Source organism: Motacilla alba, chromosome 1A (assembly GCF_015832195.1).
Source record: "Motacilla alba alba isolate MOTALB_02 chromosome 1A, Motacilla_alba_V1.0_pri, whole genome shotgun sequence".
Taxonomy (NCBI): Eukaryota; Metazoa; Chordata; class Aves; order Passeriformes; family Motacillidae; genus Motacilla; species Motacilla alba.
In genome coordinates this window covers 23894624-23921586 of record NC_052031.1, presented here as the reverse complement: position 1 = coordinate 23921586, position 26963 = coordinate 23894624, and the positions used below count along the sequence as shown (strand labels likewise).

General features: G+C 40.2%; 2 protein-coding genes across 5 annotated transcripts in view; one reads left to right on the top strand and one right to left on the bottom strand.

Annotated features, from left to right (window-relative positions):
• CFTR (CF transmembrane conductance regulator) overlaps positions 1-11024 on the top strand; it is an 87077-nt gene extending 76053 nt beyond the window's left edge. For all 3 annotated transcript variants that reach the window (XM_038154893.1, XM_038154892.1, XM_038154891.1), the window contains 4 exons: positions 5151-5240; positions 7608-7780; positions 8115-8220; positions 9666-11024. In XM_038154893.1, the coding sequence (XP_038010821.1) occupies positions 5151-5240; positions 7608-7780; positions 8115-8220; positions 9666-9872 (576 nt within the window). In that variant the 3' untranslated portion in view covers positions 9873-11024. The remainder of the gene's footprint in view (positions 1-5150; positions 5241-7607; positions 7781-8114; positions 8221-9665) is intronic.
• Positions 11025-16037: 5013 nt separating this feature from the next.
• Positions 16038-26963, bottom strand: part of CTTNBP2 (cortactin binding protein 2) — a 77779-nt gene continuing 66853 nt past the window's right edge. For both annotated transcript variants that reach the window (XM_038153784.1, XM_038153785.1), the window contains 6 exons: positions 23658-23863; positions 23244-23429; positions 22256-22316; positions 21436-21568; positions 19288-19389; positions 16038-17622 (listed from right to left, as the gene is read on the bottom strand). In XM_038153784.1, the coding sequence (XP_038009712.1) occupies positions 17464-17622; positions 19288-19389; positions 21436-21568; positions 22256-22316; positions 23244-23429; positions 23658-23863 (847 nt within the window). In that variant the 3' untranslated portion in view covers positions 16038-17463. The remainder of the gene's footprint in view (positions 17623-19287; positions 19390-21435; positions 21569-22255; positions 22317-23243; positions 23430-23657; positions 23864-26963) is intronic.

Sequence of the window (26963 nt, the reverse complement as noted above, 5' to 3'; positions counted from 1 at the left end):
TAATTCTCATAGCTGGGCACTCACTATAGAGTCACTAATGGTATAGAAAATATCATTCTGCAGCCATTAGCAAAATGCAAGAGACATTTATTACATGAGCACATAACTCGCCCTTCTGCTAGTGAGGTGCATTGTTAGTTCCTTGTTAAAATTACACATTTAGTTCACATTTGGAAGTCCCTGATACATGGATCAATGCCAAATAATCCCAGCCCTCCATTCTCTGTAAGGTCATGAGAGTTACTAGCCTGTTTGCATGCTTCAGCTCACAGCACTTGTCCCAAAGCCTTGGCAAAGAACTGCACATTATGCCTCAAAAGTTCCCACATTCAGAACAAAATGAAGTTTTCAGCAGCACTTTCCCAGCAGGAAAGAGAAATTGCATATGCCACCCTGCCTTTCCCAGCAGAACAAAGGGAGCCTTTTGTTCTTTGCCATTCACCTAAAGCTTCAGAATGGAAAAAAAAAAAAAAGTTGCCTTTCCTTTCCTGGGAGGCTCTCCTACAGCAACACCTGGATATTCACTGTCTCCAGGAGAGGCTTCGCCAAGAAAAGAAGAGTGGAGCTCTACCTGAGGCATGCTTCCTCCTGAAAATTTTCCAACACTCTCCTTCTCTTCTTTAACACTCAGTTTCCCAATTTAGTAGAAAAGAAGTGCTTTTCCACTGTGGGAACCTCACTAAAGCACAACCACACAGTAAACACAGAGTCCTAAGACTCTGCTGTCTGCTCCATGCAGGCTGTGCTGGAATGACCTGCAGGGTGGTCAGGGATCACACTGAGCAGAAGCAAAGGTAAACCCTTTGTGTCTTTCAGTATCTCAAATCTGGCTGTCATGCCTTGTAGAGGTGTGAAGGGTTAAATCATATAAAACATATTTCCGGAAGCACCCACAAGGAAGTTCCTTGCCAGAGCTTCTCACAGGGCTGTGCTGCTGAAGCACAGCCTGCCCAACACTGCTCCTACAGGCTGTTTGTCATTCTCCAAAAACATTTGCTCCACTGACACCAGGCTGTACTTCTGTACCCATTATCTCTTCTTCCTGGACAGGCTTTTCTGATGATTCTTCTGCAGGTATTTGGCCGCCACATTTCCAGAGTGAGGATTTCCAGCTGTATTTGATTTCAACACAGTAAGGATTTCTTGCGTGGGTCCTCATGCAGACTGCATCCTGAAGTATTTAATGAAGTCAGATTGAGGACATGCCTTCAGAAATTTGTCTTTGAATGGAGAGCAGGAGACCTGCAGTTGATTTCCAGTTAAAACAAGTGATGAGAGACCTGAGACCCATGAGGTGCTGCTAACTCTGAAGAAGGGGACGACTTCTGATGTTTTATTTAGTGTTATTCCATGCATCCTAGTGGATGGAATGTTTTCTGCGGTGTTTTCTACATGTAAATATTCCATAGAGAGTTAAAATCAGGCTTAACATGGAGAACAAGTTTTCTAGAGTTTGCAGGACTGCCAACTGACAAAAAAAATTGTTTTGCTCCTTTATTTTACTGAATAAGTGAAATTTTGCAACTTTTATCTTTGTAGTTCCAGTTTTTCAGCAGCTGTCACATTCTGTTCATTGAGTATGTCTGTCTCTGTCTATCTGTCTGTCTGTCTGTCTCCAGCACTATTTCTCATACCCTTCAGGCCTGCTTACTTTTGGAGGTCATGGCTGCTTTGTGGTGTGCCAGCACACTCCTGCCTGGTGCAGCTGCTGAGTGGGGCCACTTCCCAAGGTTCTCCCACAGAGGGTCCTGCAGGGCCCTGGGAAGAGTCAGCATCACCACAGCAGGGAGTGTCTGCTGCATCAGAGCCGTGCACGCAGCAGCTGGGGACCTTAGTCAACAACCCCACCTGCTCATGCTCATTTTGGGCCCTGTACAGGTTGTTTTCTACATCCTGGGCTCAGTGTTGCCAGGGGCACAGCACTTGTATTTACCAGTAAGTTCCATGGGAGGCAGAGGTTTTGGCATTTTCAAGGGAGAATGCTACAGAAATGGTCCCAGAAATCTTTCAGGTTTTTATTGTTTCTACGCTCTTATTCTTATGTCAATGTAAAGTCCCTAAAGGACACCTATGAAAACAAATCCTCCAACTTTGCATCTAATGCTAAAGCATTCACATAGTAACTTGATTTTACTTCATGCTGATATTGATGCTATAACACAGGCAAAGCAGAGGAGGTTACAAGGAGGTCATGCTGTTGTTCCTCCTAACTTCTCTGCGCATGGAGCTGCTGCCTGGCTCCAGCTGATGTTACATTTGTCCTCCAGCCCCGGGGCATGTGGGAAGAAGGGTCCATGGATCTTGCTGAGGACCTGCACTGAGGTTGCAGCAGCAGCTACTCACAGCCAGGATACTCTTACTCCTTAGCAGCCTCTTGTCAGCTGATCCTTAACTCTTCTCTAAGCATTTCCTTAGGTACTCTGGGGTCTTGGTTCTCCACATAACACATAAATTGCTTAGCAATCTTTTTGCCACACACACCAATACACAGAAGCTGTTGCCACTAATGGGGATTAATGCCCTTCAGAAGGGTTGATTTGCAATATTTGGAGTGGTCAGAACATAAACACGACCATATTTATGTTTCTGAATGTTTTGCTTGAGGGTGGATGTCAGGTCTAAGAAACTGTTTGTTGTATAATCACACCCACTGTCATCCTGTGGGAATTTGAACAAGTGACCGAGAAGGAAATTATTCCAGATTTGCTGCCAGTCTACCCAGCCATCCATTCACTCTTCCAATTCTCTTCTTATTTCTACTTCTTCCATATTTATGAACAATGTAAGTCCTTCATATTCATTTTTGGGTGTTTTTGTTTCACTTTAGACTTCAAGCTTTTAAGAATGTGGAGAGATTTGTTTCTGCTTCTCTTCAAGCAGACCCTTAACTGCCCAGGTGACTCATATGGTATTTACTTAAGTGAACCCTATATGGTTTCTAATGAGCTGGGAGGAAGGAGGTGTTGAAATGGAGAGAGAAGTACCAGAATTCAGGACAATGAAATATTTACTTTGTGGGGATGAAAAACCAAACCTGCTTTTGGTAATAGCTTGCTTTTAGTGCCCTGCTTCTTGAAAGCACAGTTATTAGAAATAGCAGCAGCTTCAGAGGAAAGTTGTACCCCTTATTGCTCTGCCTGGTGCACTTCAGCAGGAATGTTATTCAGCCCTATCTTCTTTAGAACTGGTTTGTTCAGTCAACTATTCTTTAGCACTGAGAAATGAAAACATGCATTCCTTTAGCCAAATGTATGGGGCTCGCAGTGTGAGCAAACCCACGTCTGCCACTGTTTCCACAGCACTGCTGTTTCCACCACACCCACTGCTTGGAAGAACCTAATCCTGCTGCAAATATGTCACCCCACTCACACCACCTAACCAGTGCAGGGCATGGGAAAAGGACTGTGCTGCGCTTCACTGAAGCTTTCACTGGTATTAGCAATAACAATTATAAGGAAAAGAGTCTACTCTTTCACTGTTGGATCTACAAAAATTAATTCAGTGATTAATTTTTAGCTGAGTGTGGTTCTGCAGCTCTGTCAGTGTGTTGTTTGCCACGTGTTGAAGGCATCATTACACTTAAATCCACCTCATTCAGTGCACAGCACCACAGTGCAGTAGCTTTTCTCCTCTGGTTTCTTGAATTAGTTGTTTCCTTCTCTTTTACACCAAATACGTTGGCAATAGCATGCATATCTTAATCTAGCAAATTAATTAATGTAATTTATTTTCCTCTGCAATGTTTACACTTTTAATTAATCATAATTAAATGATTAATATAAATGCGTGTATAAATCACTTTGAAATCTGATGAAAGAATGCCAAGTTCCCAGGCTGGGTTAGATGGAAATTGTGGTAGACAGGCCAAACTCTGGGACAGCACTGGCTAAGTGTATTCTCTCTGTTATTTTCTGCTGGTACAGCTAGTCCTTCTCTGCTTTTGGTAGTGTTTGACTACCAAGACTCCAGGAACTTACATGGCTGTGAATCACTGGCATTTCAACACGTTTTCTCTAAATGAATACTTTGTTTAGAAAGAAAAATAATTGTGTCAATTTTCTCTCCTTGGTATTTGTTGTGTACGTTCACAGAAAGAGCAGGCAAGTGGTAATACTTCTCAACAAGGCACTTAAATTCTTTGAGAGCAAGTTCTCCCCGCTACAAACAGCGGGCGTACCTTACAGCATAGAAAAAACAGTTTCTTAAATGTCGTACAGCCTCAGTGTCCCTTGAAGAATCTAATTTCTCTCAGAATCCACCCCGTGTAAAAAGAGATTCAACAAATATTTAATTTTGTCTGAGTCACTGCTTCTTGAGCTACAAAACGTGTATCTAAGGTATGATGGCCGAAATCTGCTTGCCTGAACTGATGGGGAAAGCAGAATGGAGCAATAACCTTCAGCTGGAGAAGGGCGTGCTCTCAGGGCAGGAAATGTGCGGGCTCCTCATCTCCCGCAGCGGGAGGTGGGCGCGGGGCAGGGCAGGGAGCCCGGGCAGCCCGCAGGGAAACGCTCACCCAGCGGGCTGGGGCTGCTGCAGCCCTGCCGTCACAGCTCAGGCCTGTGACAGCGGGACAGGGAAAGGACATCTCTAGAGATGGGACATGCTGAAATGCCAGGGAACAGAATGATGCTGAGATGTGTGTTTGGCTACAATTCATCAATAAAAGAAATTCATCAGTGAAGAACAGCTTAGGACAACGTCCCTGAATTTTGACAAATAAGCAATCTTTTTTTCTCTTGAAGCAAAATTGTGGAAACACACATTTTAGGTTGATAATTTTTCTTTTGGTATGTTTGAATATATTTCACATAGTCAAGAATCAAAAATAGTTTTAAAATGTTTATTTCAAAATGAAAAAACAGGAAATGTTTTATTCTGAAAAATGCTGAAATCTGGTGTTTGCTGGTTTTCAGACAAGTTTGGCTAAGATTTTATTAAAATAATTGCCAAAATCTTAATACATAAGCATTTTCAAAATCACTTTTTTTTTTTTGAAAAGTATTTTAAGAAAATTAATAATCTGCAGTTAGCGCTATCTGGTAATTGCAGAAGGCTATTGTTTTGTCTGTATGCTTCACACATTCCAATGCTTTATACAATGTTCACATTATCTATATATCTGTGTCTGTATGTCTTTTTTCTTGCAGAAAGTCTTCATATTTTCTGGAAGTTTTCGGATGAATTTGGACCCTTATGGGCAGTGGAATGATGAAGAAATATGGAAAGTTGCAGAGGAGGTAAAGCTGTTCAGTGTTATTTGTCTCCCTCTGGTGATGTGGTTGCTGCAGGGTGCAGTGCAGGTCTAATGACTGGCATATTTTACATTTATGTAGAATCTTAGGAAGCAAGTGCAGGGGGAAGGTCATGCTGTGCTGCAAACCATATCTATTATGTTTTATATAAATAGTTATTTCAATTCTCAGGCCAATGGGAAACCGGCTGAGAGGAGCTCTCTCTGACAGGCATTCAGGCTTTTGTTCTACTTGTGTCATGGAGCTTCCTGTGCCATGGAAAATAAGAGTCATGGAATGTTAGAGTTCCGAACCTGAAGGTTGTCTTCTAATATTTTGCTGAGGTTTCAACAACATTCCTTTTTTCCAATTCCCAAGCTTAGGGGCCAGGTTCTGTTTCCATGCTGCACCAGTGCCACACATGGCAGTTGTCAGGTGCCACCTCTTGGCTCTGACAGTGCTTCATGGGTTGCAGAGGTGGCCGTAATGCCCAGGAAAAGTCAGGTGAGCATTACAGGAGGGAAAGGGCTGCAGCCCAGAAAGTGGGGACCTCTTCCCAAGGTACAGGTGACCTAATTAATACAGACCTAACCATACATTGGTGCCACTTTCCTTCATTACAAGTCTCAAGTATCAAAAAATGCTTACAGATGTGGGACTTAATCTGAAAGCTTCCTCCTTTCCCATCCAGGAGGTTAACTCTGTCTCTGCTTGCTTTCTTGGGTTTTTCTAATTTCTTCCATATATTTGGAAAAGAGGAAAGCAGACACGTTCTGTGAGTAATTTACTGTCAAATGAAAATATCATGACATTTTTGTTTAGATGGTGTGACAGCAGCTTTTCAGACAGCCCTAGCTGAGGCAACAGCCTGCTCAGTGCTGTTTCTCTGCTTCTCTGAGGCTCAGGAAAAATTTAGTGTGGCTCAATATCCTCTTTCTTGAAGAAGATAAGCTCTCCTGCTTTGGAGGATTGTTTCCAGTGTGTGTTTGAATTGAGCTTGGGATTTTAAAGAGCTGTACCTGGTTTACAATGTCGTGAAAAAAAAATTATTTTGAAGTGTTTATCATTAAGGAGTTGGGCAAATCTGTGTTTGATACTGAGGTTTTCATTGCACAAGCAAGAATGCAAAGCAAATAAAAAGAAAGAGCTGTAATGCTTTTTACCAGGAGTGATTGGATTGTTTACCAAGTTCATGCTCTTGAAGTCTGGCTCAGAAGTGAGTCAGTGTAACTTTGGGAGCACGGCACAGAAATGAGCTGTCAGCTTATTCCAGACCCATGCTGACTGCTGAGGATTTAGAGGATCCTCCCGAGATCAGCATCAGCTTTTTACACTCCTTCCAATCAATTGCAGAGAACAAGGCCTTGTCTGATGTTGCATTTTTTATTGCCCCCATATTTCAGCACCTGAATCTGTCAGACTTGGGAGCTTAAGTCTTTCTCCTGCAGTCAGCTGTCTGAACCCTATGGGTACATGGAGAGACCTTGTGCAGTTTTAAGAAGAAAGGACCTTTTCCATCCATTGAATGAAAAATTTCATTATGGACACCATGTGTGTTCAAAAGAAAATGAGGAACAAAATACTGGTCTTAATTAGCATAAAAATTAAAGCACAAGCTCTTCAGAAACACAACACCACAGTTTAATATTGTTTCCATGCAAAGAGAAAACACGTAGGAATTCCAAGTTTTTGTTTTCCCTGGGATGCAAATTAGTTGCAGATCAGTAATATTGAAAAAAATCCAAGGGAGATGGCCTTTATAAATTTCTGGAGTTTCATTACATTTTTATAGTGTTTTATAGAGCCATGCAACTCACATATATTTCCTAGTTTTCATATTTTGTGAAAATGTCTCTTGAAACTCTGCTGATAAGGCCAAGGACCACAGCTGGTTTGGATCTGTGGAAGATGGAAACCTTGGCCTGGAGGTGTAAATCTCCCAAGGAGAGTAAACAGGAGCACTGCAAGGAACAGTCAGAGAACATCTCCTGGGCTGGACTCTGCTTCTGGTCCAAAGGCAGCAGCTTCACTTGGCATGGGCACCTCTCTAAACACTCTGTCACCAGTGCCAGAGGGAAGCCCTTTGTGCCTTTAGTATAGTCAAAATGCACAAGAACTTCGGGGCAGCAAAAGGAGCACCTGGAAACACTGTCAGAGCTGTAGAGACAGGGGCCATGGTGACTGGGGTTATTTTCTGTTGCTATAATGTAGCATATAAATTTTGGTCATTTACTTTTAACCTCCTAGTAACCAAAGAGGCCTGTTTTCCTTTCAAAAATCACTTTCCGTAGCATTTACAGTGATGTAAATGATTACCACAGCCAGCAGTAATTATGTCTTGCCAACTTTTTGTGTCCTTTTTTTTTCTGGCAGGTTGGGCTGAAATCCGTAATAGAGCAATTTCCAGGCAAGCTTGATTTTGTTCTTGTGGATGGAGGCTGCGTCCTCAGTCATGGCCACAAACAGCTGATGTGCCTGGCCCGGTCAGTTCTCAGCAAAGCTAAAATCTTGCTGCTGGATGAACCAAGTGCTCACCTGGACCCTGTGTATGTTTTGTTCATTTGTTCTGCTTTCTAATATGGAATAAGAAAACCCATGAGGCAGCACCATCTAAAGAGTTCTTTTGTAACTTCTCTGGCCTGTTACTAAACCTGATTTCAGTAATGCATGTTGGTAATTCTGTGCAGGGGGTCAGGGAAACCTGGTTACAGCCTTTACTCTATGGCTGATAGGTACTTTGGCAGCCGAGATGCAGCTGAGGCACTGCAGAGCTGTGTCCCTGAGTGAAGCTCTACCACCCACAGCCAGGCTGTTGGATGTGTGTGTTATGGGCCTGTGCGGTTATGGGCATGCACATTGCATTGTCTGTTTGCCTTTCAGAACTTCCCAAGTGATCAGGAAGACCCTGAAGCACGCGTTTGCCAACTGCACGGTGATACTCTCCGAGCACAGGCTGGAGGCGATGCTGGAGTGCCAGAGATTTTTGGTGAGCATTTCTTGTAGCTCACTTACTGCTCTCCCACCACATTTGATGAACACGCAAAACACCAAGTGGAAATGATGTTTTCTGGATTGATGGGGGTCATTCAGGGCAGTTGAGCAACCTACCCACTGGCAAAACTGCAGCAGGCTCCTGTTTGCTCCTTCACCTGATCTGTGACAGATGTCTGTGCTCAGATGAGCTGGGTCATGTTCTGGAGGAGCAAGAAGGAAAGTTTCAACCAGAAGGAAAGTTGTGTAGGTTATCCAGCTCCTGATCCAGGAGCGTTATATTTTTGATTGGCTCAGGAGATTCAGAAAAATCTCAGCATCTCACAGTTTTATAATTGCAAATGCAGAATCAGCTGCACTTGAGCAATAGGAGGCTGCCTGGGGAAGAGGAGTTTCCTAGTATGTGATGATCAGAATTGCTGGTTTCTTTCAACAAGCCATGTAAATATTCCTTTCATGTGTAATCAAGGGGAAAAATTACTGGAGTCCTGGGGTATTCCCTTTGTTACATAAAAATGGTTAGTAAAGAAAAAGCAAGTTATGTAAATTGTTCTTAAAAATAAGGTTCTTTCTGTATTTTTTTTTCACTCTTTTTCACTCTTCTATGAGAGGGCATCTAAATTTTATGAGCAGAGTGAAACACGGTTTTCATGTCTATTTGATTGGGTGCATTAGCACAGCAGGAGGAACAGTGCCTGGAGTTAAAGCAGGCTAGTCAGCCGGCAGGTTGTGCATCCTTTTGGATGAGCTGCTCCTCGGTGTGTGCTGGACTCAGCCTCGCCCTCAGCAGGCAGGCAGCCTCGCTTCTGAAAAGGCTTCCACCCTCCAGACCACATTTTAGCAACAGAGAAGTTAAAAGTTCTCTTCAGTCAGACCTGTGCCCTTACCAGAGCTGTGCTGACATTGCAGTGCCAGTGAAGGAGCCTGATTTTGCCTTGGCTCCTGCCTGACAGGGAGACTGGCACAACCCTACAGGGTAAACTTGCTGTCTCCTTCAAACAGAGGTGAGCAGTGCTTCCTTGTTTAGTGAGAAGAGAGCAAAGAAAGGCTGGCACCTTGCTGGCAGCCTTCTCTCTCTGCTTGTGATAGAAAAATTAACACTTAACTGGGCGGTCTAGCAGTGCCAGGGAAATGCCAAGGTACTGGGAGACCTCAATAAATGAACTCAGAGGTAAAACCAAGTCACAATGAGAAACCAGCCAGTGCAGCAGCACTTTGCAATTTGGGCAATAGGCGCCTTTTCCACATATTCAAATTTTAATGCATGTTTTTGTGGTTTTAATGAGAAACTGCAAACTAGAAATTAGAAATTGTAGATTGGGCCTTTTCTGTTAGAAGATGTTTGCCATGTCTTCATGTCTCTTCCCTGCTCCATCAGTTGCATTAGCTGAATTCTGTCAGCACCACCACTGCCCATCTCATGGGGTGATGTTTCTCCAGGTAATCGAGGACAACAAAGTGAGGCAATACGAATCCATTCAGAAGCTGCTGAACGAGAAGAGCTCCTTCAGGCAGGCCATCAGTCACGCTGAGCGCCTGAAGCTGCTGCCAGCACACCACAGAAACTCCAGCAAACGGAAACCCCGACCCCAAATCACTGCCTTGCAGGAGGAGACAGAGGAGGAAGTGCAGGAGACAAGACTGTGACATGCTGCGTAGAGACCTTTGTGGAGTGAATGGTCAGCAGTGCCCCATCATGAAGGACCAGCACTTCTGAACCTGCCTCAACCATGTACAAATTCAGCCTTCCAGGAGGTGTTTACTGAAGCGACCGCATGAGCATGTGGGAATTGCTTCCCTTCTGTGGTTAATCGTGTGCAAGTTAGCACATTCTTTGAGGTTTTGCCACTTACAGTGGTGAAACCAGATTTCCTTTGGAAAGCTGCTCTGATTGGATACAAACGAGATGGCAAGCAGAAGTAACCTGCCTAGCCTGACATAATTGTTTCAGAAAACTTTTAGAAAGGTTCTTGCTGGGGTGAGAGGACTCGACAGCAGGAAGAATGTGAAAAAAAATCAAATCTGGGAGGAAAATAGAAAAATCAGTATGTAAAAAACTTCTGTGGATTCACTTCCTGCAACTGAATTAAGGGACAATATCAGCAAGGCACACAGAAAACTTCCTCCTCTTTGTTTTCCATGCAGCGACTGTAATTTCAGCTTAGCAGGAAAGGCCAAATGCCACATGCATAGGTGAAAATGAAGGAAGAGAGGATATTGTCTTGGAAGCCAATCAACATGTCTCCACAGTTAAGGGAGAATTGGTATTTCCTCTTAAAACCTAGGAGACTCTTAACCTGACCCTGCACACTGTCACAATTGGATGAGTGTAGGCTGACATCAGTACCTAGCAAAAGGTAGGACTCCTGGCAGTGGACCTGTAATAGTCTGTACAGGTCTGGCATCTTTATATGCTTTTTACTTTAGCCTAACGAAAAAAAAAAAAAAAAGGGGGGGGGGGAAGAAACCTCTCAGAAGTAGACTTTAATAATGAAATTAATTTTTATACTCCTCTGGTTTGCAGTTTTATTATGGAACTGAATGTTCTCTAGGATATTTTATTTATTTTAATATTGTTGCAAACTTTTGCTAAGGAAATTATGTATTTTAAGAGTGATTACGTACTATAAAGAAAAATATATTTGTACAAAAAGTTTTATATTTGGATTGTTGCAGGGATATTTTGCTACTAGACTTTGATGTCTCATTATGCTAGAGCTGTTGAAAACGAGGGCAGCCCCAGAGTTTGGCCAGGTACTGTCCAATGCTGTCTTTGTGCACTAAAGTATTCTAGTGATATACAGGTGTTTTAGATTTTTTTTTCTTTAAATAAACTTTTAAAATGAGAAACTGCCTGTATGACACATTACAGCCCCCCTGCCCCCCTTAATGGGGGAGGGACCGATTCTGCTACTTCCACTTCAGTCATTGCCGCCTATCAAGAGCACGGCCATAGTTTTTAGCAGCCGCTCTCTCTCCTCTCCGAAGGCTGCCCGGGCGGCACTAGGTGGTGCTGCGGGCCTCGAACGCTGCGGGCCGCCTGCGCTCAGCCCCGGCTCCCTCAGCGCTGCGGACAGCGGCACCGGCAAGGCCCGGGCTAAACAACTCCTGCAGGCCCGGGCTAAACAACTCCTGCAGGCCCGGGCTAAACTCCTCCAGGCTTGGGCTAAACCCCTTCGGGCGTCCTGGAGCAGCAGCTGGCCTGGGCTGCCTCCGGCTGGGCGCTGAAGGCGCCGCTGGGTCCGGCGGAGCGCGCAGGTACTGGGGCTCGCTCTGGAGCTCCTCGCCCTGCGTCACGCTGGTTTCCTCTAGCTCTGTCCCCCTCTGCATACTTTCTGGCCTTCATTACACATTTCCTTTGCAAATATTTGTTGGCGTTTTTTCCCCCCTGCCCTGTCCCTCATACTGTACTTTTATGCTTGTCTCTGTTTAGCACGTACCTGGTCTCTTTCTTTCTGTGGAGGACACCTTGCGCTGCCTGATTTTCTTCAGCAATGCCTCTTGCTCACAGAGCATTCTGGATACCCTTGGGTCTCAATTTTGCCATGTCACTGTTTCTTTGCCACTAAGCTCTGCTTGATTCATAGCAATGGAAAACCAACTGTGTCTTGAAGTAGAATCACTTTTGAATCCCATCTCCACTCCCCTTATCCCCTCAAACTGTTCACCTCACACTGTCTGTCCCTTTTTTGACACAGCTCTCCATTTGTACAAGTCTTTACAGAGTACATGGCCAAGGCTGGCTGGGAGGCCAGGGCTGCTGAAGTGTGGCCAAGTCCAAGGAGGTGTGCCAAGGGTCACTTTTTCAGGATGTTACTCAGAGTTACAGCAGACACACCAAGTGGGGGAGTTTATAATCTAAATAAACAAGATGATCAGAAAGATCAGCAGAAAAGAATGACTGTCATTAGAACTAGTGCATGCTTCAGAGCTTGCGAAACTGTTCATGTTTTGTGTCGTTGTGAGAGTCAGAAGGTGGTAGGTAAGCTGGATTCAGCAGATGAGGACCCATTTCAGGAAAGAAAAAAGATAAATACAGCAGGAGCATGTAGCAGCTGGGACATATGGAAGCTGCTGAAGCAAACACTCAGAAGGAGGACTTTGAAAGAAAAAGGAAATCAGTTGACTGATGGCCTCCACCCTGGGCTACAACACTCACTGAAACAGCTTCTGCCATCACTGCCCAGCTACCACCATCACACTGCCAGTCCCAAAGAGCCCAGGCAAGATGCTGCCCTCAGGGCAACTCAGAGAAGAGTGCTATTTCTTTCAGTCCCAAACCAGTGCTTCAGCTCCTCTGGAGTTCAGGCTGGAATAGGAGGTAAGTTAGTCCCAGCCTCCATGAGGAGGATGACACAGCCTCTCCTTCCCAACACAGCTTGAGAAGAGCATGTTACCTTCTGGAGTGTGTTCTTGTACCTGCTGTCAGAGGGTGATCCCAGGGATGTTTGCCTGAAACTAATCTGGGAAGTTGCACATGCTGCTCGTGATGGAAAATGGAGCACAAGAGGGAAGGGAGAAAATAAAAAAGAAGCAAATGAGGCCATAAACAGTGGAAGAACAAACAATGACCTTCATAAACACAGGCTGAGCAGTACTTGAAGGGAATTTTTCTTCTCATGTGCTTTGCTTTGCATGCATTTGATAAAACAGAACAGATACAAAAAATACTCTTACCAGAGCACTTTGTCATTAAAACTACCTATACAGCAATGTGGGTGTGTACAACATGCAACTAAAGAGAAGAGCATGCTGACTTTACTACTGCATGTGGAGATTTCATTTTGCAGCCTGCTAACAAAAGAGGTTGAAAAGAGATTCTGTAGCTGCCCTTAAGTACAGTGGAGAAGGGTGGCCACACTGGTAGTACAGCACCAAGAAGCTCTTGGGAGAGCAAAGCCTAAGCAAGGATAGCCTAAATAAACTTGAACTATGCACACTTAGCCATTTTCATTAATCTTATATACAAAATAACTACACAAAGTAGTTTGATAATGGTCATTAGTGGGAACTGCTCAGTATCTCACTGGAGTCAACCAAGTCTGCTATTCCAACAAACAACTTTTTTTTTCACAGTTGCTTAACTAGTGTCTTACCAGCTGTGCTTTATTCATTAAATATCCATTTCCAAAGTCTTTCTTAAAATCCACCTCCTCCAGTTCTACAAGACCGAAATCTCTCAGGCTGTTACAGCAGAGCTGCTAAACACCTCATAGCATCTACACTTTTTGAATTCTATCTACCCTGTTTAAGCAACAGGCTTAAGTTATTTCTTAGCAACTTTAGGCCCTTTAAAGCATTTTCCTGTATTAATTGGTGTTAATTGCTGGGGGTAATTTCAGAACTATACAATTTGTTCAATTTTATTTACCTGAAAAATGTTCTGGTGATTATTTTTTCCTCATTTTTCTATTGTAGATTTGGTATTTTAGGTCTATAATTACTTGGCTATGATTTAACATTTGGAAAAAACCCACACTTTAGAACTGACGTACAATTGTTCATTAGTGGACCATTAGTTGCTGTCTGAAAACATCTTGCAAATTAAGCAATACAATGCAATACAGTATTACGTTTCCTTTACAAACCCCCATGTTCTCTAAAACCAATTTCCTGTTCCTAGGATAAACAATATTTATACTAAGTTCATTCCCCAGGGCTCACTTTAACCTCAAAATACAACCCTTGCAAAATGGAGCCAGAGGTTTCTGAGTGATACTACAGCCCAGTACCACCATACCTTGTGCTCCCTTAAAGTCACTTCTTCAAGTTTCTTGAAGAATAGCCCACTTAGTAATTCTCGGGTCTCTTACCTATGGTTTGATCACCATAAACATCACTTTAGCCAGAGTTACGACCAAGAAAGTGATCCTTCATCCTTTCTTCAAGGATCTTCCACCACCAGAGGCTGTTTTGCTTCTCCAGTTCTACTGGAAAGCTGAAGAGTTTTCGATGTATTTTGTGAATCACTTGAGCTGTATTACAGGAAGAGATGTGCCTCAGGCCTGCTGGTTTTGCTGTTGCTGATGAATGTTGCTGCCTTTGTTGAATGATGGAGAAGGTTTCTTCATGGTTTTAATTTTGGAGTTCATGCTCAGCAACCCAAAAAAAAAGGCGAATATTGTCTGACAGATTCAGACATTCACTTAAGAAGGATAATCCATGTTCTTATCAAGAAATAAGAACCATCGGAGAGATGCGGAAAGCTTTCATTTTCAGGACTGGCTTGAAGTGAAGAGCTGGAATAAGTTTAGTACTTACCAGAGTAGACGGATGAGAAGTATCTTTCATGTTTCTCTGGTTGAAGACATTGAGATGTGTATAAAGAATGTGGTGTAGTCAGATGAGGGCTAAATTAAAAGTCTTTCACTGCCCCAGCAGCCTGTCAAATGGAATCACCAGTAGAAGCTTCTCTATACCTTCTGAGATACTCCTCCATGGAGATGGGGTCTCCCCCTTCACTTATGTCTTTCAAAGTTATGGGTCAGTAGCTGGGAGCAGATGCAGCATGGATGGGTGTGGCTCACCACAGCACTCTCCAATCATCTCTGTTTGAGACACAGAAAGCAAGGAAGAGACAGGATTTTGCCCATTACAAACCCAAAGTGAGAGTAGCTGGCATGACAAGACACTCATGAGGAGTGCTGTTTGTAGCATCACAGGAAAACCTGAAGACACAGTGAAACCCTGAGCTCATGAACAGAGCCTGGCCTTGCCTCAGCACAACCTATCCCAAACCAAGTGATAAGGCAGCAGAGAAGTCATCATGTCCACAAGCAAACTGTGTTATGGTTATGTGGTGTCCACTCTTTGAGGGCAGGGACTGCTGTGGTCTAACAAGAGAGATTAGCACTTAGTGCAGAAGAGAACCACCAATCAGGAGATCTGCAAGATACTGTGACATTAAAGCTGCATGGAGATCAGAGACTGTGTTGAACTGACAGACAGACAAAATGACAGCAGACAGAAGTCAAAAAGGTGAAAGATGCAGATAGAGAGTTTAGGACAGCAGGCTGAAAAGAAAGGATAATGAGGGCGTTGAAAGGCAATGCTAAATTTAGCAAGAGACCTAACTTTCACACCATGACCAAAGTTACTCTGTCCTCCACAGATTTTCATGACAGCACAGTACTGATTAGTTTTTATGCTCACAGATAATATGCAGTTTTAAAATACATCTCAAAGCAAGCTTTAGGACACTGCCCAGTGTCTTCCCACACAGAAGCATACTGTTAACTCTTGATCTAAATGAGGTGTGACATTTCCAAGGAGTATTTTAGATGCAGAACAAACCTGGCTTAGAAGCATGTCAGGATTTTTCTTTTCTTATAGCTCTTAAAAATATTATTACAAATTCTGATGTTGAAATTTATGTGATCCTTACAAATAGTGTCTTACACTTGTGTTCCTCCTTGGCCATGAAATCCATACCTGAGCTTCTCACACAAGCTACCACACCACTGCTCACTGCTTCAGCACATCAGGGATCCTACTTGCTGAGGCTCACTGCTCCGACCTGCAGTGTTTGGCAGCTGACTCATTCTGCTAAGAACCACCAGCAAAAGCAGCATCCATTTTTCAGCATAAAAATGAATAAAAAATAAAAGTAAAAATCAATCTCTAGAGAAATGATCTGTATTTGGTTATGTATTACTATCACACAGCAAATAGAAGTCTTAGTGAAACAGCAATTGCCTAAAACCAAGGTACTTTCTATATATATTGTGCAGAAAATTATTTCAGAAATGAGCTTCTAATATTCAATATCTATAGAGCCAACACACACACAAACTCAGAGAAAGAAAGACAATATGCCAGACAAAGATTTTATTGACATGAGTCTGGGATAACTGTTTTATATACAAAGGCAAAGTGTTAGGAAACAGTTAATCCTTTCCTCCTCCGGGCTTATTTTGAGAAAAATGCTCTTTTGGATATTAGAGGCATATTCCTGTCCAAATTCTCAAACCATCTCCCACTAACCCAGCACAAGGCATTTAAATCTTATCTCCAGAAAACTCTGCACTTTCCCCTGCCTAACAGGTGAGGCAGTGCACATTTCCACACTCCTACAAATCACAAGGATGTAACTGCACCTATTGTAGGAAGAGGCTGGGGAAATATGCCCTGCATAGCAACTGTCCCTCACGGGAACATGATCTACCTCAGGGGTGGAGAGAAAAATGACAAGGAGTTAATTTTAACTGCAACTCAAGTATTATTTTATAGCAATTACATCTTAAATCCACAACAGAAATTGATAATTACATAGTAACTCATTGCTACTACATTATCTTGGATAATACTGTAGTTAAGCTTTTGCTCAAATTCCTTTTCAGTAAAATCTGTTTCTGTAAAACACTTTTATTTCTTGGATGCTTTTAAAACACTAATGAAGCATATAAAAGTTTTTACAGTATACAAGAAAAACTAAGTTAATAAATGATCACATTTTCTTCAATTCTATCAAAGAGTAAGAGTCTGAGAAAAATAACTTTTGTTGCATTTTAATTTCTCAATCTCTTTCCTTTTTTAAGAGATGAAATTTATAAAGGAAATTCATTACATTTTAGATGAAGAGAAGCTTGAGAAAAACAAAATCACAATTCAGCAGGCAGATGATGATGATGAAATCAAAGTATTTAATATGGCTTGTAGCTGAAAGTAATCGATCTGCAATTCCAAACATTTCAGTTATTGCCACATTCACGAATTTTTCATTAAGTGAAGATAAAACGTCTTTAAAATGCACGAACAATAGCTTTAAGCCATTGTTGTATATATTGTGCAACTCATCTGAATGCAGGTTAACATGTGAACTTAATAGAATATATTTATGTACAGTATATACACAAACAGAATCCTGTGGTAGGTACCCCTGAATATTTAAACCCCCTGAATCATTTAAATAAGTAATTTTCATATTAAAAGAAGAAAAAAACCCAACCATCTATGGAGGAGGCAAAATGCCCATTTCTGAACTTTAAATCAATATAATTTCCAGCTGATGTACATAGAAATAAAACCGTGGTCCTGTACAAACTTTACATTACAGGGTAACAGTTTGTTTTTAAAAAATATTTACATATTTAAGTACTTGGTTCTTTGCTATAGAGATTATATGAACACAAAAAATTGTAAGATAGGCAGGTTTATTTATTGGATTTTCCTATTTGTTCTTTTTTGTGCAAATTCCAAATCTCTTTTTGTGTTATTATCTGCCTCTATTTGCCTTGTATTACTGCTGCTGCTTTTTTTTAGTATTCTGAGAAGGCTGGGTGACTTTGCTTCTAGGAACAGGAAGAAAAGATTTAACTCTTGAAACACCCAACTCTGTCTTTGATTTACTGTTGCTGCTTTCTACAGTTCGACTGCTGCTGAGAGGACGCATTCCATCCTAGAAATAAAGAAAAAAAAAGCATTTTGTGTATAAATAAGTATCACTGTTTGACATGGTTGAGTTGTGTTTCCTTCATTTCGGCCAACATCTCTCCAGAAAAATATTTTTTAAATTCTGTATGAAAGCTTTTGACCAAGTTTTTCACAAACCTCCAAAGTAGCTAAGCTTGTCTACATGCAAGTCAATATAGTAATGCCTTCTGTTGTTAGCAGCAATTTTTAAAGAAAAAAAGTCACTAGGAGAAATGTACAGTAGGAACTGCTAGGTCAACTGACTTAGCCAATTATCCAGGCATCACTACTGTGTGAAGCTCTGATTTGGATGCCTGAATGTGTTTAGAGAAACACTCAAAAGGAGTACACCTACTTGCGGATCTGCAGGGTTCAAATTATTTCTTTTAGTGGAGACTGTTCTATGGATTTAAAGTAAAATTTAAAGTACTCTAACTTTCTGAATATTTGGATATGAAGAAATATGATTGCAAGGCTGTAAACTCATCTGACCCTGAGACTGGCTCAGCTGGTCAGAGCATGGTGCTGATTACAGCAAGGTTGTGCGTTCAGTCCTCGTATGGGTCATTCACTCAAAAGTTGGACTCGAAAATCCTTGTGGGCCCCTTTCAATTCAGAATATTTGGTGGTCTGTGAAAGCCAGCTCTTTTAATGCCAAGGTGTGCTAGTTAATCTAGTTTCAGGGATTCCACTGTATCAGCAGAAAATGGTGTCTCCAGAAAACAATTTACTGCAGTCAGATACAATATCGGGATTGGCCTCCAAAAGACCCGTACTAAAGGAACTCAGAAGGCCTGGTAAGGAACACAGACCACAGATTATGCCCTGGCTAAGATTAATTGAGCTCAGAAGCCCTCCTGATGTTCACAAACACAAAGAGCAAAAAAGAAAGGGAACAAAATGTAACAACAGAGAAAACGTAATTTTCCAAAGAATAAAAACTAAGCAAGACATAATTTTATCTTCGTATTTAGTAGGGACGGTAGCGCCCACCAGCAATAATAAAAATTTCTGAAAAGAAGATGATAGTAGACTTACTGTATCTTCCAATATTCAGCTTATCTTCCCACTCTGAAACTACTCTGAAGTTACTGAAGTGTACTTACATATGTAACATAGCAAGATGAATGTATATTTCAGCAAATAGTAAGGTCAAAAATAGGAACTGAATAGCCCTAAAAAAATGCTGTTCTTCACAAACTTTGGTAATATCATGTCTTTTCAATATTTTTGCCATTGAAAGCTTTGACATCAGAGAAACCAGCAATTTTACATCAAGAATTTTAAAAGTGGCGCTCTTGCAAACTTACCGAATGACATTAACTGAGAGGAAACAACAAACCCAGGTTTTATTTTTCTTCATATCTGATGGAAATAGCTTGTAATGTCAAAAATACTTGGCCTGGGGAGATGGCTTTATGTAGAAAGCCAAAATTGAAAGCAAATACATCCACTGTTTTAATAAATCTTTAGCTTCTATTGAGACACATGAAAGAAACTTGGCATGGTAGTTGAGCAAGTTTCCTAAGAATTATGACAGTTTTTTTCTTGTAATAAACAGGACACTAATTCTTAGGATCCAAGCAGAAATTCAGATTTGGAGAAACTCAAGACACCTTTCCTATCCTACCGTAAAACTCATTTCACCTACCTTTTGTGCTGTTGTTTTATTTGGGTTAGTACCACTTGCTGAAAATACAGGAATGTTCTGGGAGTTACTGAACATCAGTAACTCATCCTTAGAATCTGCAATCTAAAGAAAGATAAGGAAACGGTGATTTTTTAGTTATTCACATAGATTATGTTTAAATTTGCCGATTTTTGGAGGCTTGATTTTATTTTCATGGTTTCTGTACAATGCAATGCATAAATATCCAAAGAACAATTATAATATCTCTTCTTTGCTCTTGAGTGCATTTTTAGAAGATGGAGATTTCATATCAACTACAATCAGAGGAAGATTAAACATGCATTTCCAGAGTAATACTTCTCAGGAGAGCTTAAGGGCAGTATCCCATCAAATTTTACCCAGCCCCCAGGTACATCAGAGGAATGAATGGTTGTTTTCTCTTTCTCCTGCCATGTTTCTTCCCTACTATTTTTCCTTCCCTTTTTTCTATTTTTCCTGGCCAGATAGTAACAGACAGAGCCTGCTCAAGATGCTGTCCTCACTGAAAACTAGGTATTTTATCCTGGGGCAGGTTGATCCAATTCTATTCTGCAACTGCAAAAGTATTCCATCCCAACCCAGTGAGGGCAGCAGGAATCTATTCGAGTGAAAAGTCCAGTTAAAGAGCAGAAGTACTTATTCTGTTGGCATCCTGAAATTACATCACACAAAGAAAGCATGCAACAGCACCCTTACTTCTGCAAGGCTCTACTAGGCATCTGGGGAATTAACAACAGAAATTCCAGCCAAGGATGGTTCCACCCATAGTGAGGAAACTGAACAAAAGACTTGACATCTATCTCCTTCCTTATCTAACCCGTATTTCCTTGAATTGTCATCAACAAGCTATTATACTTTGCATGTTATTAAACACAATTTTAAGTTGGTTACCATTTCTTTAAGCACATCCCATTCTTTTAAGGATAGCTACAGTAAATCCCTGCTAATTGACTAGATTAGCTTGCCAGCTTGGTGCATGTGACTCATGCATGCACTGTAAATACTTTAAGAAAAACAACCCAAAACAAAACACTATAATAAAGGGTTTCAATAAACAGGTTGAAAAATCTTTCCAAACACAGTATTTCTTTTTTTAATAAAAACTTGGTTGTCCTCTAAGAATAAACAGAATACTTAATAAAGCAAAACTAATGGAAGTGCAGTTCAGGGAAATCCTAGAGGATGTCATGCACAGCCTAACTGGACAATAGCCTAAGACTGACTCTATCCATGTTTCAAAAGATATGGAACAGCTGCTCCAGTATGAACAGAGCCTGCTGTCACAGCCATCCACATCAGCTGTGCTAGGAGGAAAGATGAAAAAGGATAAATAGCTTGAGCCACAGGGAAAGCTGCATGGTATCAGTATAAAAGGAAAAATGAGAGAGATCCACAGCTCCACACTCAGCCTCGACATGTCTCCCATAAACACCCACAACATAGAATTTAGCCCAAAACTGTGAGCCCTGCAAGCATCCTTCACCCTCTTTTGCCACTGTTAAAGAACTAGGCCAATCCACCCTCTCTTGCTCGGGACAGTAAACTGTATTTTGCCTACAGAGCAGAGGAGCTTTGAGCCAGTTCTGTGAAGGCTGATGGATTGTATTAAACCAAATGTTTAATGCATATTAGGGAAAACTTTTCATGTCTTTAGGACTACAGAATAGTTTCCCAATGGGAGCAATGAGAGCATGAAACATAACAAGGGAACAGTAGTGTTGGCTGTTCTCAGGGAAGTGGTCACTGACAGTTCAAGAAGCTTTTGAACAATGCTCTCGGACACATGGTGTGACTCTTGGTGTGATCTTGTGCAGAGCCAGGTGTTGGATTTGATGATCCCTGTGTGTTCCTTCCAATTCAGGCTATTCTATGATTCTATAGAAATTTCATCCACCACTGCAAAAATAATTACAAGAAAAATTGGTGAAGGTGTAATTTAAAATAGCGTATATTAAACCAGAACACTTACCCTCAAATGTATGATATATTAGTTGACTTTGGCTTATTCCCAAATAATTTAATAATTTTCTTCAGTTCAATCAGGGCTTGTAAATCAAAAATTTATTTTAAACACATAAAAACCAACTGAATATGGTAATGTAGTAAATTATTTAAAAGCCTTGTGTTTACCTTGCTTATATCAGGCTCAGATTTGCTGGAACACATACTTTGAAGTTCCTGCACAAGATCTACTTCATCATCAGAACCAACAGACAGCCTTTGCTCCAGATTTAATGTTCTCAAATGGTCCTTCTCTGAAGACCTGGTTAAAAAACCCAAACAAACAATCAGAGAGAACATTTAAATTAAGCTATTATACAGAATTTAAAAATAAATATTACAGACACCTTAAAAATAGTAATTTTTTTCCAAATGACCTTTACTACTACAAAACAAAAAACCTCTGGTGTATGGGAAGCATAAATATTCTGTTTTCTCTGTGCCTGTGAATAAGGAAGAACTGAGGTTTCAGACTGAAGTGAAGTCTCAAATGCAGTCCCCTCTAGCTAATTCATACGCTTTCTCAGGGAAACTATCAGTGGGACTAAAGTGCATGTACTGCTCCATCTTGAATTGCCATTCAGCAAGCTGAAATAGCCAGAGGAGTTTTTAAAATATAATGCCAGTTGATAAAAGCATACGGTCAACTTTTCAAGGCAGAGTAAGTGTTACATAATATTCTTAAGTCATAGACTGTTCTGTTACATAAAAAGACATGTAGTGCTGCAAGGCTTCAAATAAAGAAATGGATTCTAAAATTATACCAAAGTATATAAATTTTATTTCCTGTCAGAAATGAAAATTAAAAATACTTCCTTTCTTCAGATATGGGACCAAAACATTACCAAAAAAACTACTGATCTATTAATTATAGTATGCTGCTTTACAGCTGAATGCTATCATCTTTATTTTTTGCAAAGTGTCACAAATACCAGAAATTAACACTTACTTTGTGGTGAGAGAAGCTCTTTTCTTACAGTTTGGTTGCAACACAGTCTTAGATTTTATACCTGCACAAAAGAGAGATTGACTTGTTATTGTGTTACCATGTGTGTTGATTTCTTTATTCTAAAATCTATAATAAACAGGGAAAATGTGTTCCCATTTACTGATTCCATCAACAGGGTCTGTCAAAGATCAGAATACATCCCTTGAAAGTGTTTAGGGTAGCATAAGGAACTGCTGAAATGGCAAATAGGGGATCAGTTGTCTAAGCTTTTGTGAAAGAGAGGACATGAGGTTTCTGTGCTAGGCATTTGAGCAACCCTTACTGGTTCTTCCCAAGAGAAATTTCTTGTCAACAAGAAAATATTTAAATTTGCTTCATGAGATAAAATTAAACAATTTACCTTTACTGGAAATAGCAACAGCATTTGATTCTGATAGTCCAAAATAGAAGACTACTAAACGTAATTGTCTGTTCCATTTTTAGCTTATATTCACAGACATTAACTGGATTCCAAGAACATTCTCAGGTACAAAATACAACATCAATCATCCCACTTCAGGTTATGTTCATTATTTCTTAAATCCTCTTAGTGGGATTAGATAAGTTCACAATTCAAAGAGAGAACTGGCAATCAGGACATGAGTTGCAGCCCGAAAAAGCAGACTTCTTTCTGAACTTCTGAACAAGGGCTGAAGAATCACTGCTTGTAATTGCACCATCTGAGCCAATGCCTGCCTCGTTATTGGACAACAGAAAGGGCATTAGAACAACAAAACTTACTTAGGACACCTCACAGCCACAAAGCTGAATCAGTCTCTTTTCGGGGGGGTGGGGGGGTGGGGGGAATAACCAGTGTTTTATTAGTGAGCATAATTGTGTCATTTAATTGAAAAATTTTAATTCATGATGTAGGAGAAACATTTGATTTGCATCTACACAGTTTAAGCCCCCACAACTTTCAGAACTGAAAATGAAAAGCTTTATTTACCTTCAGTATTTGTCTCCTGCTTATTCCATGACTGGGAGGACAAATGGCCTGACTTTTTGCGAGGACTTGTGCTCACTTTTCTCCAAGAAGCATTCTCACCTTTTTTCTTACTGCAATTTTTGTAGCTCGAAGACACAGATAAAGGAAAATTTCCTCCCTTAAAATCTGCTATATAATTATCTAGCTCTGAAATAAAAGCAAAACAATGTTAAGAAGAACTGATTGTTGCAAATGGTTCTTCTTGGAGTATCTTATACAACTACTTCATTTAATAACAGTAAATGCTTTTAACCCCACCACCTCCCTTCAGAACTACAGCTATGTTTTGTGGAAGTTTTAAAAAGGGGAGGAAGCAGTAAAAAGCCCCAGTTCAGCAATGTACAGCTACCTGGCTTTCAGACAGTTCACTCTTACCTGGTCTGGGTAGAGGACAGCCATGCAAAACAGCTTTATTTAGCAAGATACTGAGAGCAGCTTTAACAACAGCCTGTTGCCCTTGACTAGGATTTTTTTTGGCTATTGCTTGTCCTGGTACAGATGGTCTTTTCACAGAGGCTCTGGAGAGTATGGCTTCTTGTACTCTGGGAGCTATCACAGCATTCCATAGCTTGGACATCCACCTGTGGTACAAAACCAGTCCTTTAACTTCAAAAGCAATTATCAAAACCTGGGATTTTATACTTTGGTAACATATCAGATTTTTCATTTTAAAGAAGCACCCCATTTCAGAGAGGGAATAATTTTATTTAAGGAAGGGTTTTATTTAAGGAAGGGTTTTATTTAAGGAAGGGTTTACTTGTTTTATATTAAACTATTTGATCTAAATTTCTTCAGCTTCCCTTGACAAACTTACCACCTAATGCTTTTCCTCCTCAGATAATATAAAACATCCTTTTCATTTAAAGGCTAAAAAAATGTCCTAGAAAAAATGCATGTTCATCTATATAAATTTTTTTTAGAGTGCATGGAGAAATTTCCATGCTTGCAGGTGTTAATTCCTAGCCTATTCACTGCCAGCATGAAAAAAAGGAGGTATTAACTTATGGTTGTTCCTTCCAGTGTTCTTCCATTACCAAACTTGTCCAGTTGACAAGACATTTCTAATTATACAGCTGCCTTGCTCTTACTCCTCTTTTGTTTATTTGATCTATGGTGAACTGTGTTTCCAGAATGCTGTGGATATTTTAGATTGTCTGGTTCAGAGAGTGGGTCTGATTTTTTAATTCAAAATTTGATTCAAGGGTCTTCTGGGACTTTTGCTTTTCTAAGAGAGAAACATTATGTTGTATTAGCAAAGTAGTGAAAAATTTTTGTTAGGGAAAAATAAATGCTATTTCTCATAAGTTAGGAGCTCTCTGGGGATAAAGGCTAGAAATTTCAGACTTAGGGCTCAGCTCACATCTACAACAGACACTGAGACAATCTTTTTTTAGATCAACTCCAACTCTTTTTGTTTAGTCTTATATTTTCTTACAGGAGGAAGATAGTAAGATTGAGTCAGATGGTTTATATTAAAGGTCTGTAAGAAATTATAGGCTATCACACTGAGTTCAGCTTTGCAGAAATGCATTCAGAAAACACGAAGGCCAAAATGTCTGTTTGACTTAAATGGATGATTTTGCTGGATACATTGATAGACTGAAGCCATCCCATTACCTAAAATATTATGATAACTTTTTGGTTTGGGTTTTTTTTCCATTTTTTTAAAAGTTAGAATGCATGAGCTATTTGAAAGATATACTTTTCGTCAGTTGTGAAGCATAAGATTGAGCTTTTATGATATATAAATGCTCAAAGTGCTTTTATAAGCTTGATAAAGTTACATTACTTAGAAAAATAATTAGTACAGTTGTTAAAATACAATGTAAAATGTGTATTGCAGATGGTCCTTAAAGCTTTCTTAGCATAATGTTGTAGGTATTATTCCATATAGTTACAGTCTCTTTCTGCTAAGCTACCAAAATAAACAATTTCTTATATTTTAGTTATAAAAACTCTCTTTTCAATTTCTGCCTATGTCAGCTTTCAACATTTTCCAATACTGCCAGTATAAATGGTCAGAAGTGAACACTGCGAAGATAAAATTAATGGAGGCCATTCTAATCTAACAGTTAACAATGGATGGGCATGCTCTTGGAATAAAATTCCAACCTTGTATTTAAATTATATTTTAATTTTGTGCTCATCTTGATCAAGTCCCCCATTCTTTGATATAGCTGATACTTAGGAAAGGTATAACACACCCCTGCCCCTCAAAAAGAGCTGCAAAGTGAAAGTTGTTCCTGTTGGAACATCATCTAAGGTTCCCTAAACTTAAACCAAGAAAAAATGTAGTTAAAATGTTCTTCATTTATTCACTCTACTCACCAAAACACGTGAAGCTACATGACATACACAGCAGGAAACAATTTCCTGTCACATGCTCTCTCTGCCTCCCTGCTGCTGCTTCTTCCTCTTGTCCCATGCTAACACTGAGCCCAGAGTGAACCCAATTTGTAGATAGCTGTCTGCTATCCTAATGAGTTGGACTGACTCAGAGAAGCTTTACTAAATGCAAAAAGCAGCAGAATAGCACAGTGGAGAGGAGGGGCAAGAGGAAAGGAGTGGTTAATTAGACTGAAATAACAGCAATCAGTGAGCTGCTAATTAAAAGCTATTTATTACGTGACCACACTGTTAGCCATCATGCTGCTAAACTAAAAGTGCCCAGTAAGAGCTCATTGGAGCTGTGCTTTTTAAGTTTATTAGTGGACAAAAACTAGATTAAAATGAGGAGTCAGATGGCATATGACTACAATAAAGGACATTTATAAAACACTCAAAATAAAGCACTGTGAAACCAGTCAGAGTTACACTGAGAAAAAATCTAGACTCAGAAATGTATAACTAAGATATTGAAAGAATAGTTTTTCTGACCTCTATTAATGCCACTGCAATAAATAAAGTATTAAAACATTTCAGAGGACATGATTCAAGAGGAACTTGGGAGACAGATGCATGGTATGCTTTATTCTTTTTTTATTTCCCAGCACCCATAAAATTTCAAGTCAATCTTATATCCACATTTAGACTTTGATAATTACTCTGAAGATTGGTATCTAATGCGTACTTTTTGAGAATATAAAGGAAAATAAAAAGCAAAATATATCAAGATCTGCAGACAGAACATGAAATGAGACAGCCTCTGCACATGCTAAGCAAAGGCCCCTCCCTCATGTATTAAGCAGAGGCTCCTGGAAGAAGGGTCAGCAGAAAGCAGTACAAGAGAAACAGGTCAGAGCAGGACTAGAAAGGGTGACCTGACTGGTGAGAAAAGTTATGTCACATCTCCAGAAATCAATGTTATACTTCAGTTCTGAGTAAGTCTGAATCTTAATTAGAGGCTCATTAACTTTTTGATACAGCCAAACATCTTAGTGTGAAATTAATACAATTTAAAATTCTATAATTATTTCTTTTATCATTTGCTAGCATTTTGAATTGGAATGTGATCAGATGTTTATGCAATTGTAGGCAAAAAAAGCCATAACTTCCATTATTTTTTAATATTTTTAATGTTACTGGCCCACTAGCCATATGTGTAACTAAACTTATATACTAAACTAACTAAACTTACTGACCGGCACTGAACCCTCCACACTGCCCTACTTACTAAGATAATATATCTCTCAACTGTATGTATGTATGTTTTTAAATTATACCACATATTTAAAAGAGTGA